Here is a 13,173-nt window from a genome sequence, read left to right as displayed (position 1 = left end):
GGCCTGACCCCCCACTCGGTGGCCTCTTTCCCCCAGAGGAGGTCCGAGAGCTGTTGGCCACCCTAGAGGGCCTGGACCGGGAGGAGTTGACACCCGTGGAGTTGGAGGAGGGGCCTGAGGAGGAGCCAGATGCTGGGGCGAGCCTGGGGGGCTTGGAAGAGGAGGCCAGGGTCCCCCTCCCTGGGGCCACCCGGCTGGAGGAGGAGGCCGCGCTGCAGCTGGCCCTCCACCGGTCCCTGGAGCGGCCAGGCCGGGCAGCTGAGCAGGAGGAGGGGGCGGCGCTGCAGCGAGCCCTGGCCCTGTCGCTGCTGGAGCAGCCCCCGGAGGAGGCAGAGGCGGAGCCGGGCGGGGCCCAGCTGGTGGTGCACGTGGCCTTCGAGCAGGACCCGGGGGAGCTGGGCCGGGCGCTGGCGGCTGCCCTGGAGGGCCAGCTCCGGGAGGAGGTGGTGGGCACCCGGGGCCGCGTGCTGCCCGCCGGGCTCCAGGCCCAGCTGGAGCGCTGCCACGGCGTGAGCGTGGCTCTGCATGGCGACTGCGCTGTCCTCCGAGGCTTTGGGGCCCAGCCTGCCCGCGCGGCCCGCCACCTCGCCGCGCTGCTGACCGAGCCCCAGGACCAGAGCTCGGCCTGGCCCCTGGCAGCTTTGGGCCCCACCTGTGAGTCCGGCCCTGGCCCGGTTGGGGGTGGCTATGGGAGGCCGGCTGCAGGCATGGCCCTGACCCTCCCCACGTGTCAGACCCGCAGCGGAGGCCGGGAGGGCTGGAGCGGCTGGCCGAGGGCACCGGCGAGTTCCTGGAGGTGGTGCGTGCTTTCCACGACACCCTGGGCGCTGCCCACGGCAGGGTCCGCGTCGTCCAGGTGAGTCTGTGCCCCTCACCTGCGCCGCGGCCTTCGGTTCTCGGGGCCCCCAGGCCCAGCAGTCTGGGCTGTGGCCCCTGCGTGCCCAGTGCCTGGACCCCGTCAGCCCTTGCTTGCCTCTGCCCTCTCTGCGGTGCCGGGAGCTGCCCGGCGCGAGGCTGCTGGAAGCTAACGGGTGGGGGCAGCAGGGCCCACCCTTGTTCCTGCCCGGGCGACTTACAGAGCCTGGGTGTGGGAACAGAAGGGGACAGAGGATGGGGGCCCTGGGTCCAGATGGGCCCCAGCTGGTAACAGTGAGCCATGCTGACCCTCTCCGTGCCTCAGTGTCCCTGTTTGGAACATGGGGTGGCGATGTGCCCACCTGTGTGCCTGGCACTGCCCACAGGTGTCTCTGTCGTCTGCCTGACACGTGAATGGAGCAGGGTGCCCTCTTTTACTTGCTGAATATGGCCACTCTGGGCATGGTGTGCTTTCTAAAAAAGTGGGGAAAACCTGTGGGGAGCCAGAGAGGGCCTCAGGAAGCCGCTCTGCAGGTGAGGAGGGAGGGGGAGACCAGGTCGGGGAAGCATGAGCACGTGGGGTGCGGCAGTGGCCCCTGCGGGAGAAGGGCTGAGGGGCTGGTGGGGCTGGCGAGTGAGGAGAGGGTCCAGAGCCAGTGCAGCCGAGGGCAGGGGGCTGCGAGTGTAGACACGAGGCTGGCTCTAAAGGAGGGCAGCGGAGGGGCGCGGCGGGGGGGGCTGGGCAGAGAGAGAGGGGTGGGGCCGCCTGCTGCTGTTAAAAGCAGGCGGGGGGGCCTCCGAGACCACCGGCTGGATCTGGGCTGTTGAAACGCGGAGCCCAGCGTGGGAGGGCACGAGGGTGTTGGGACCTGGGCAGGGGCAGCAGGGGGCCTGCGGAGCAGGGGCGCGAGGCCCACCTGCCAGGGGCGGGCCAGGCAGCCAAGGTTAAGGAACCTGCCGGGGCTTTGCTGGGAGGTTCCCGCCCCTCTGCCCCATGCAGGGCCGCAGCAGGACCCTCCCTCGAAGCCCAGAGCCCCAGAGCCGCTCCCCAGCCGCCCCGGCCAGGAGGGGAGGTGGGGGCTGAGCCCCCACGTGGGCAGGCCACCGCCCCTCTCTCCCTGGGGGAGTCGCTGGAGCCCTCCGTGGGGGGCTCCGGGGGGCGGCTGCCTCCTTGCCTGGGCTTACGCCTCGTGATGTCTGGGTGCTGACGCGGATCTGGGGGCACTGGGGGCTGTAGTATTAGAGTGGGGTGTGGCTGCGGGGCGAGCTCTTCGGGGCAGCCCCCACTGAGGCATCGATGCTGAGCCCACAGCCTCCTTCCTGCTCCCTGGGCCACCCCATCCACACCTCTCCCTACACACTTGGCATTTCCAACCAGCACCTTCATGACTTTCAGGGTACACCGGCGTCCCCCTTTTTCCACTTAACAGCTTGGAGGCTGACTCCTGCCTTCTTGTGGGAACAGTAGCGCTCGCCTGCCCCCTGCACCCCCTCTTCTGCCCGGCCCCCCCTCCTCTGCTGAAGCCCCTTCTCCCCCCTGGGGGTGCAGTTTGGTGGCCTTGTTAAGTTCATTACAGTCAAGGTCAAGTTCATTACAGTCAAGGTCGGCAGGCTCCGTGTTCTGTACCACCTGAAACCTGCGTGCTCTGGCCGTGGGCGATGGACGATCAGTGACCAAAATACACCAAAATGAATCCGAGTCTGTGAAGCCGTGTGGCCTGAAAGGGCTTTCGGGGCCAAGGTCTGAGGGTGCTTTTGACTTTTTCCGGAAGTTTTTCTGGGCCTGCTTGGCTCCCGGGTCACTGGCATGGATGCATTTTCTGTGGTAGGAGTGTCTCCCGGCAGGGTAACGAAACATCTCGGGCTTGGCTTATTTTGCCTTTTGCAAGGAGAGCTATTTTGCAGTTATAATTGTGAGATGGTGTAAACATCCCACGTTCTTTCACGTCTGAATATGCCCTTATTGTCCACTCCTGGCTGATAGTTGGCTGGTTATAGTACTCAGGTTCAAAACCCTTTTTTTCCCTCAGAACTTGGAAGACATCGCTTTTTTCCTTACCTACTTAAAAAAAAAAACCCAGGGTTCTTTCTGTCTTTTCTTTTTTAAGTGAAACAATGGTTAAGCTTTTTATTATGGACATTTTGAAACAGAACCCATCATACAGCTTTGAAGATAAGTCACCTCTTTTCTGTTTAATGGATTCCTTTCCCTACTTCTTTTTATGTTGGAGCTAATTTTTATTAATTTTTACACAGGTGATACATTTATACATTCAGCTTCAAGCAACACAGAATACTAGTAGTAATAATACTCTGCCCCAAATCACTTGTTATTTATTTCTTGAGCAGAGCAGTTTAACTGACACTTCGGTTTGCTTGTTTTTTATTTTTAGAGAAGTTGTAGATTTACAGAAAGATCGTGCAGAAAATAGACTTCCCATATGCTCACCCCATTTTTGACATTTTGCATCAGTGTGCTACCTTTGTTACAACCAATGAAAGAGCATTACTGTAATTGTACTTTACCTATAGGCTGTAGTTTATATTAGGGTTCACTATGTTGTACTGCCTTTTGGGTGTTTTTTTGTTTTAATTTTTGTTCTAGCAACATATATACAACCTAAATTTCCTCTTTTAACCACACTCTAATATATAATTCAGTGGTGTTAATTACATTGTTGTGTTACCGTCACCACTATTCATTACCAAAAGTCTTCCATCACCCCAAACAGAAACGCTGTGCCAATTAAGAATTCTCTCCCCCTTCCCTACCCTGACCCTGACTCTGATCACCAGTGTTCTAGGTTCAGACTCTAACTTTTCTTGTTCTAATTATTTCATAACAGTGAGATCATATAATATTTGTTCTCGTTTCTGCCTGATTTCACTCAACATGCTGTCTTCATGGTTCATCCATGTTGTCACATGTATCAGAACTTTGTTCTTTTTTGTGGCTAAATAATAATCCTTTGTGTAGATATACCACATTTTGTTTATCCACGAATCTGTTGACTGACACTTGGGTTGCTTCCATTTTTTTGGCAAATGTGAATAGTGCTGCTATAAACATGGGTTTCCAAATACCTGTTCGACGCCCTGCTTTCAATTCTTCTGGCAAATGCCTAGTGCAAGATTGCTGGGTCATATGATAAGTCTGTATTTAGCTCCTGAGGCACCACTGAACTGTCTTCCATGGTGGCTACACCATTTTACCTTCCCACCAGCAGTGAAGGAGTGTTCCTGTTTATCTGCATCCTCTCTAATACTTGTTATTTTTCATTTTTAAAATAGTAGCTATTTTAATTCTAGTGGATACGTTATGGTATCTCATCTGTGGTTTTGATTTGCATTTCCCTAATGTTGAGCATCTTTTCATATGCTTCTTGACCATTTGTATATCTTTGAAAAAAGTGTGTTCTTTTGCCCATTTTAAAATTGGATTATTTCTTTTTGTTGTTGAGTTGTAGGATTTTTAAATCAATCCTGTTTATTGAACCCTTATCGGATATATTGTTTCCAAGTATTATCCTCCCATTCTTTAGGTTGTCATTCTACTTTCATGATAAAGTCCTTTGATACACAGAAGTTTTTTGTTTTTTTTTATCCCCCCCCACCCCTATGGCTTTTTGTGTGCTGTCTGTTCTCTGTGTCCATTTGCTGTACGTTCTTCTGTGTCTGAATTTATTTTTATTTATTCTCCCCACTCCTTGCAGCTTGTTTGCTGTCTGCCTTTTTGTGGCGTGACCTTGCTGAGTCAGCTGTCCGCGGTGCTTGCGGGTCGGTAGCACTCAGCAGCACCCGGGCAGGCAGCTCTCCACAGTGTGTGGGCGAGCCTGCCTTCACAAACAGGCCCCAGGACATGAATCCAGGGCCTTCCATATGGTAGACGGGAGCCCAACTGATTGAGCCACAGCGCTTCCCACAGAAATTTTTAATTTTGATGAAGTCCCATTTATCTATTTTTTTGTTGCTGCTCATGCTTTTGGTGCAAAGTCTAAGAAACCATTGCTTAACACAAGGTCCCCGAAGATGTTTCCCTACATTTTCTTCTAGGTGTTTTATAGTCCTCGTTCTTATTTGTAGGACTTTGATCCATTTTAAGTTGATTTTTGTTTTTAGTGTGAGGTAGGGGTTTACCTTCATTCTTTTACATGTGGACATCAGTTTTCCCATTTGTTGAAGAGATTATTCTTTCCCTCTTTAATGGACTTGAGCCCTTACCCTTCCAAATATACTTAATGATTTGCTTTCCCATTTCTGTAAAATAGGCTGTTGGAATTTTGATTGGGATTGCATTGAATCTGTAAATTGTTTTGGGTAGAATTGACATCTTGACGATATTTAATCTTCCAATTCAGGAGAACAGAATGTCCTTCCAATTATTTAGGTCTTCTTCGATTTCTTTTAGCAATAGTTTATAGTTATTCAGGTATAAGACCTTTACATCCTCAGTTAAATTTATTCCTGGAGAGTTGATCCTTTTAGTTGCTATTGTAAATGGAATTTTAAAAAAATTTCCTCTTCAGATTGCTCATTGTTGATCTTGTACCCTGCCATGTTGCTGAATTTATTAGCTCAAGTATCTTTGTTGTAGATTTTTCAGAATTTTCTCTATATAGGATCACGATGTCTACATCATGAACATGATGTCTGCTTTCCAATTTACAAGCCCTTAGGTTCTTTTTCTTGCCTAATTTCTCTGGCTAGAACTTCTGGTACAATGCTAAATAACTGGTTATAGCAGGCATCCTTGCCTATTCCTGGTTTTAGAGGGAAAGCTTTCAGTTTTTCACCATTGAGTGTGATGTTAGCTGTGGGAATTTCATAAATGTCCTTTATCTGGGTGAGGAAGTTCCCTTGTATTCCTAGTTTTATGAGGGTTTTTATCAAGAAGGATGCTGGGTGTTGTCAAATGCCTTTTCTGTGTCAGTTGAGATGGTCCTGGATTTTCTCCTTTGTTTTATGAATATTGTGTATTACATTATATAATGTTTTATACTAATTGATTTTCTTTTGTTGAATCATTTTTGCATGCCTGGGATAAATCCCACTTGATCATGGTGTTTAATTCTTTTTATGTGTTTTTTAAATTTGTTTTGCTAGTATTTGTTCTTTTTATTTATTGAAGTATATCACTCATACATAAACATGCATAAACAATAAGTGTATAGTAATGGTTGTGAACTTACAAAACAAACATATATAACATCATACAGGACTCTCGTACCTCACCCTACTACCAATACCTTGCATTATTGGTAAACATTTTTAACTAATGATTAAAGAGCATTGTCAAATTATTACTACTAAACGAAGTATTTTTCCCCAACCCATACTATTATTATTAGTTTTATATCATTTATATATGAACATACATAAATAATAAATGTATAGTAAAAGTTGTGAACTTAGAAAGCAAACATGCATAACATCATACAGGGGTCCCATACATCAACCTTCCACCAACACCTTGCATTGTAGTGAGACGTTTGTTACAAATTATGAAAGAATATTGTCAAAACCTTACTAGTAATTATAGTCCTTATCTTATATTTGGTGTACTTTTCCCCCCAACCTACCCTATTATTATTTTTAAAATATATTTTTTATGACTGAAGTTGTAAACTTATAAAACAACCATGCACATGTACAGACATCCCTAACAACACCCCTCTATCAACACACCACACTGTGATGAAACATTTGTTACAGATTATAAGATAATATCATCTGATTGTTACCATGTCCATAGTGGACATTTAACATACATTTTCCATACTGCCCCATTATCCACAGAGTATGTCTTTGGCATAGATGCAAGAATATTATGTTATTACTGCTAACCACAGTCCATAGGTCACTCCAATTGTATCTTTCCCATGCTTCTCCACATATCCACCACCCTGCAGTAGCGATGTAAATTGGCTGTAGCTCATAAAGGACACTCTTGCCTCTGTATCATCAACCACAATTCTCATCCACCTCTTGGTTTACTGTGCTATCCAGTTCCTAATTGTTTTCTAGCATTCTGTCAGTTGGCATTTACATCCCTAGACTACCATTTTCAGCCACATCCCTATTTATTAACTAGCTGTTACTATGTGTTACCATCCACTATACATTTCCATACTTTTAGTGTAAAGCTTCTTACAACTTCTACATACATTAAACATCAATAGTCCACTCAGTCCTCTTATCTCCTTTAAGAATCCACCACCTACCACCAGAGCTTGGAGATATTTTCCTACAATTTCTTCTAGAAGCTTTATGGTTCTTGCTTTTATTTTTAGGTTTTTGATCCATTTTGAGTTAATTTTTGGATAAGGTGTGAGATAGAGGTCCTCTTCTTTCGGCTATGGATATCAAGTTCTAGCATGATTTGTTGAATGGGCTGTTCTGCCCAAGCTGTGTGGGTTTGACAGGCTAGGCAAAAATCACTTGAAGGTCTGTTTCTGAACCATCGATTTAGTCCCTTTGGTCTATGTGTCTGTCTTTAGGCCAGTACTGTGCTGTTTTTACCACGATAGCTAGGTAATATGATTTAAAGTCTGGAGATGAGAGTTCACTTTTCCTATTTAAATGTTGCTGGCTATTCAGGGTCCTTGAACCTTCGAAATAAATTTGATAATCATGTTTTAAATTTTAAAAAATGCTAGAGGAATTTTTATCGGGATTGCATTGAATCCGTATATCAATTTGAGTAGAATTGACATCTTAACGATATTTAGTCTTCCAAATCATGAGCATGGAATGTTCTCCCAGTTATTTAGGTGTTTTTTGATTCCTTTTAACATTGAGTTGCAGTTTTCTGAATACAAGTGCTTAGCATCGTTGGTTAAATTTTTTCCTGACTATCTGAGTTTTAGCTGTCATTTTATTTTCATAATTCTTTTGACATTTTTAGTTACTTTTATTGATATAATCTTCATTTCTAGACTCTCTTCCAGCCCTCGCTCTCCTGTCTTTCTTTTCAGGCTCTAGCACACCCTTTAGAATTTCCTGAAAATCTGGTCTCTTGGTTAGAAATTCTCTGTTTCTATTTATCAGTGAATATTCTAAACTTGCCCTCATTTTTGAAAGACAATCTTGCTGGATATAAGATTCTTGGCTGGAAGTTTTTCTCTTATAGTATCTTAAATATATCCTACCACTGTCTTCTTGCCTCCATGGTTTCTGGTGAGAAATCAGCACGTAATCTTAGGATATCCCTTATATGTTATGCATTGCTTTTCTCTTGCTGTTCTCAGAATTCTCTCTTTGTCTTTGGCATTTGACATTGTGATTAGTATATGTCTCAGAGTTGGTCTATTAGGATTTTTTCAGGTGGGAGTATGTTGTGCTTCTTGGACATGGATATTTATGTCCTTCCAATAGGGTTGGTAAATTTTCTACCATTATTTCTTCAAATATTCCTTCTGCCCCTTTTCCTTTCTCTTCTTCTGAGACACCCATGACACATACATTTGCACATCTTTTGCTGTTGTTTAGTTGCCTGAGAACTTGTTCATTTTTTCCCATTCTTTTCTTCATCTGTTCTTTATATGTTCACTTTCAAGGTCATTTCTTCAAGCTCACCAATCCTTTCTTCTGCCTCCTCAAATCTGCTATTGTATGATTATGGTGTATTTTTAATTTCATTTAATGTGCCTTTTATTCCCATAAGATCTGCTATTTTTCTATGTATGCTTTCAAATTCTTTTTTTTTTTTAATTTATTTTTTATTTCTTTCTCCTGTCCCCCCTCTCCCCCCCCTCCCCCCCGTTATCTGTTCTCTTTGTCCATTTGCTTTGTGTTCTTCTGTGTCCACTTGCATTCATGTCAGGCGGCACTGGGAATCTGTGTCTCTTTTTGTTGCTTCATCTTGCTTTTCAGCTCTCCGTGTATGTGGTGCCACTCCTGAGTGGGCTGCACTTTTTGCACAGGGTGGCTTTCCTTGCGGGGTGCACTCCTTGCGTGTGGGGCACCCCTACGCAGGGATACCCCTGCATGTCACGACACTCCTTTGCATGCAGCAGCACTGCATGTGGGCCAGCTTACCACACAGGCCCTGGGTATCCAACCTCAGACCTCCTATATGGTAGGTGGACGCTCTATCAGTTGAGCCACATCCACTTCCCCCAATGTCTTCTTAATATCCTTAATCTCTTTAGCCATCTCATTGAATTTATTAAGGAGATTTGTTAGAACATCTATGGTTAGTTGTCTCAGCTCCTTTATGTCATCTGGAGGCATGTCTTGTTCCTTTAACTGGGCCATATCTTTCTGTTTCTTGGTGTGGATTGTAATTTTTTGTTGGTGTGTTGGCATCTGGCTTACTCGAGTATTTATTCTGGGTGCAGTTTTTCTCTTTAGTTTAGGGCTTCCTGCCTTTTTCCCTTGCTGGTTGTGTAGTAGGAGCCAAGCATGCAGTTGGTGCTGTAAGCTGTGGGGGCTCAAGCTGCCCTCATTGCCCCAGGGGCTGGTGAAGCTTCTCCCAACTTTCTCCTTTGCCAGGGGTAGGGACAGAGTCACAGCTGTGTGGAACAGTCCAAGTCGTGCAGGCCTAGACTATACTTGCCCAGAGAGACTGATGAGGCTTCATGCCCCTTTCTCCCCTGCCTGGGGCAGGGATGGAGCTGCAGGTGTGGGCAGCAATCTATGTAGTGTGGGTCCAAGATGACCGCAGTTGCCCTAGTAGACTTCTGATTATTCTGTCTGTGCGGCCCAGTGTGCCCGAGATTACCTGGATAGGCTGGTGCAGGGCCTGCCAGCTTCCTCCCTGCAAGAGGTGGGACTGAAGCCTAGGCTAGGGCTACAGGCCAATCTGGGCGGAAGAAACCAGTTCCTATCATCACTATGATTTTCAGTCTGCCTCACTTTCCCTCATGCTGGGGGCGGAGTCAAAATGGCAGCCACCGGCCTCTTTCCAACTTGGAAAGGTTCAAACTTTAGCTGTTCTTAGGATTATACTTTAGCCCACTGAATTTACTCATCAGTAGCTGAAGTTGGTGCCCCACAGTCTCTTCCACCCCCGTTTTTGGGAAGTGGAGCTTTCAATGCCAGCTGCGGAACAGCTCCCAAGGCGGCTTGTGCCTCTGGTGGAGGATGGGCATGGGCCTCCATGGTGTGGAGCCTCTACTTATGAGTCTTCCCTGCAGATGGGCAGCCTCCTCCTTCCATTCCTTCAAGTATATTGTAGGATATTCTTCTGGTCTCCTGGAGCCCCCAAAGAGGTGCTTCAGCAGCTCCAGAGAGCTCTGCTTATTTGCTAGCTGCCCTGCAGCAGGAGCCGACGCTAGGAGCTCCTTACTCTGCTGCCATCTTGCTGGTTGTCTTGTTTTGCTATTATTTTGATGAAGATTTTTGCATCTTTATTCATAAGGGATATTCTGTAATTTTATTTTCTTGTGGTATATTTATCTGGCTTGACTATTAGGGTGATGCTGGCCTCATGAATGAGTTGGGAAGTATTCCCTTCTTTTCAGTTTTTGGGAAGAGTTTAAGCAGGATTGGTGATAATTCTTGGAAAGTTTGGTAAAATTCACCAGAAAATCCATCTGGTCCTGGTTTTTCTTTGTTGGGAGATTTTTTATTACTGATTCAATTCAATATTACTTGTTTTTGGTCTTTTTAGATCTTTTATTTATTCTTGAGTCAGTGTAGGCAGTTTACATGTTTTGAAATTTTTCCGTTTCATCTAGGTTATCTAATTTGTTCACATGTTATTCATTATATCCTCTTAGAATCCTTTTTATTTCTGTGGGTTCAGTAGTAATGCCCCCCCCTTCATTTCTGATTTTACTTATTTGCATTCTGTCTCTTTTTTTGGTCTGTCTAGCTAAAGGTTTGTTGATTTTATTGATACTTCAAAAATAGTCTTGGTTTTGTTGATTCTATTGTACACTACATTGTATTTCCCAAAACATAGGTTATCATTACTATTTATACATTAGCATTTTTGAATCTGTAAGAAGTAAAAAGTAGAGTCACACACCAAAAAATACAGTAGTACTGGCATTTATTTTTTTTTTTAAGATTTATTTTATTTCTCTCCCCTTCTCCGTCCCCCCACCAGTTGTCTGTTCTCTGTGTCTATTTGCTGTGTGTTCTCTGTCCGCTTCTGTTGTTGTCAGTGGCACAGGAATCTGTGTTTCTTTTTGTTGCGTCATCTTGCTGCGTCAGCTCTCCGTGTGTGCGGCGCCATTCCTGGGCAGGCTGCACTTTCTTTCACACTGGGCGGCTCTCCTTATGGGGTGCACTCCTTGTACGTGGGGCTCCCCTATGCGGGGACACCCCTGCGTGGCAGGGCATTCCTTGTGCGCATCAGCACTGCGCATGGGCCAGCTGCACACGGGTCGAGGAGGCCCGGGGTTTGAACCTGGACCTCCCATGTGGTAGACGGACGCCCTAACCGCTGGGCCGAGTCCGCTTCCGGTACTGGCATTTATAATTACTCCTATGGCCGACTTTACCAGAGTTCTTTATTCTTTCCGCCACTTTGGTTCCTGTCCTTTCAGTCTGAAGAACCCCCTTAGCATTGCCTGTAGGGCAGGTCTAGCGGCGACACTCCTCAGCTTTCGTTTATCTGAGAATATCTTAATTACGCCTTAATTTTTGAAAGACAGTCTTGCTGCATACGAACTTCTTGGCTTGAAATTGTTTTCTTCCAGTATTTTAAGTATTTTGTCCCACTGCCTTCTTGCCTCCATGGTTTTTGATGAGGAATTGGAACTTAATCCTATTGGGACTCTTGTATATAACACTTTGCTTTTCTCTTGCAGCCTTCAGAATTCTCTCCTTGGCATTCAACAGTTAGACCTTATGTGTCTGAGTATAATTCTACTTGAGTTTATCCTGTTTGGCATTCATTTGGCTTCTTGAATATGCATATTAACAACTTTTGCTAAGTTTAAGTTTGGGAAGTTTTCTGCCATTATTTCTTTGAATATCCTTTCTGCTCCTTTGTCTCTTTCTTCTCCTTATGGGACTCCCAAAGTGCGTATATTGGTATGCTTGATGGTGTCCCACAAGTCTCTTAGGCTCTTTTCACTTTTTATAATTCTTTTGTCTTCCTGCTCCTCAGCTTGACTCATTCTAATTTACTTCTCTTCAAGATCTCTAATTCTTTCTTCTGCCAGTTCCAATCTGCTGTTGAAATCTTCTAGGGGATTTTTCATTTCAGTTATTGTTGTCTTCAACTCTAGGACTTCTGTTTGTTTTTGTTTTTTAAGATTCATTTATTTATTTATCTCCCCAACCCTGCCTCATTGTTTTGTGCTTGCTGTATGCTTTCTGTGTCCACTTGCTGTGTCTTCTTCTGTGTCTGCTTCTCTCCTCTTAGGTGGCACTGGGAACCACTCCCAGGACCTTCCAGGGTAGAAGAGAGGAGCTCAATCTCTTGCTCCTCCTCAGCTTCCTGGTCTGCTGCATCTCTTATTGTCTCTCGTCTGTGTCTCCTTTTGTTGCGTCATCTTGCTGCATCAGCTCTCCATGCAGGCCACACTCTGCACAGGCCAGCTCTCTGCCAGGGCCAGCTTGCCTTCACCAGGACGCTCCAGAAATCAAACCGTGGACCTCCTATATGGTAGACAGGAGCCCAATCACTTGAGCCACATCTGCTTCCCTGTTTGGTTCCTTTTTAAAAATTCTGTCTTTTTTGAGATTTTCATATTTATCATTCATTCATAATTTTCTTGATATCCTTTAGTTCTTCTGTATTTTCCTTCATCTCCTTAAGCATGTAGTGGATCATTTTTTAAAGTCTTTGTCCAGTATGTCCACATTCTGGTCTTCATTGGTATTTTCTGGATTTTCATCCTCTTCCTTTGTAAGGGTCACTATTTCCTGTTTCTTTGTTTATCTTGTAATCTTCTCTTGCACACTGAACATTTTATTAAAGTGATAACTCTGGGATTTAGTCCCTGAGCTGTCTGTTTCTTGAGTTTATATCCAGTTCATGTTATGGCAGATTCCCTGGAGTGCTAGGAGCTAAGAGAACCAAATAAACCAATGCAAAAAATAAACAGACAAAAAACCCACAGAACATCTTTCACAGCCTTTGCAAATTAACTTTGTGTTGGCTGGTGCTCTCCTTCAGAGTTTATCCTTCAATCAGGAAGGTCAGCACGACATGAATGCAAAATGCAATATTCTCCCTGTCTTTTCTGTGCATCTTGTCCTGGGCTTGTCCTTGCAGCAGCCTTAGAAATTCCCACTTACAGGAATTTGAATGCTCCTCTACTCCCTGTGAAATAGACTTTCTCACTGTCGTGGGCACAAGCAACCTAGTTTTATTGTGCTTTCCTTTATTGTACTTCACAGATTCTGTGTTTTTTACAA

General features: G+C 45.5%; 1 protein-coding gene across 4 annotated transcripts in view; it reads left to right on the top strand.

Moving 5' to 3' along the window:
* Positions 1-13,173, top strand: part of PARP10 (poly(ADP-ribose) polymerase family member 10) — a 40,670-nt gene that overhangs the window by 15,339 nt on the left and 12,158 nt on the right. For 3 of the 4 annotated variants that reach the window (XM_058276166.2, XM_058276167.1, XM_071208082.1), the window contains 2 exons: positions 37-654; positions 735-856. In XM_058276166.2, coding sequence (XP_058132149.1) covers positions 37-654; positions 735-856 — 740 coding nt within the window. Of the gene's footprint in view, positions 1-36; positions 655-734; positions 857-1,241; positions 1,390-13,173 lie in introns of all 4 variants that reach the window. The other variant, XR_011645731.1, reaches the window with a different exon arrangement.

Source organism: Dasypus novemcinctus, chromosome 14 (genome assembly GCF_030445035.2).
Source record: "Dasypus novemcinctus isolate mDasNov1 chromosome 14, mDasNov1.1.hap2, whole genome shotgun sequence".
NCBI lineage: Eukaryota > Metazoa > Chordata > Mammalia > Cingulata > Dasypodidae > Dasypus > Dasypus novemcinctus.
This window is presented reverse-complemented; position numbering and strand designations above follow the sequence as displayed.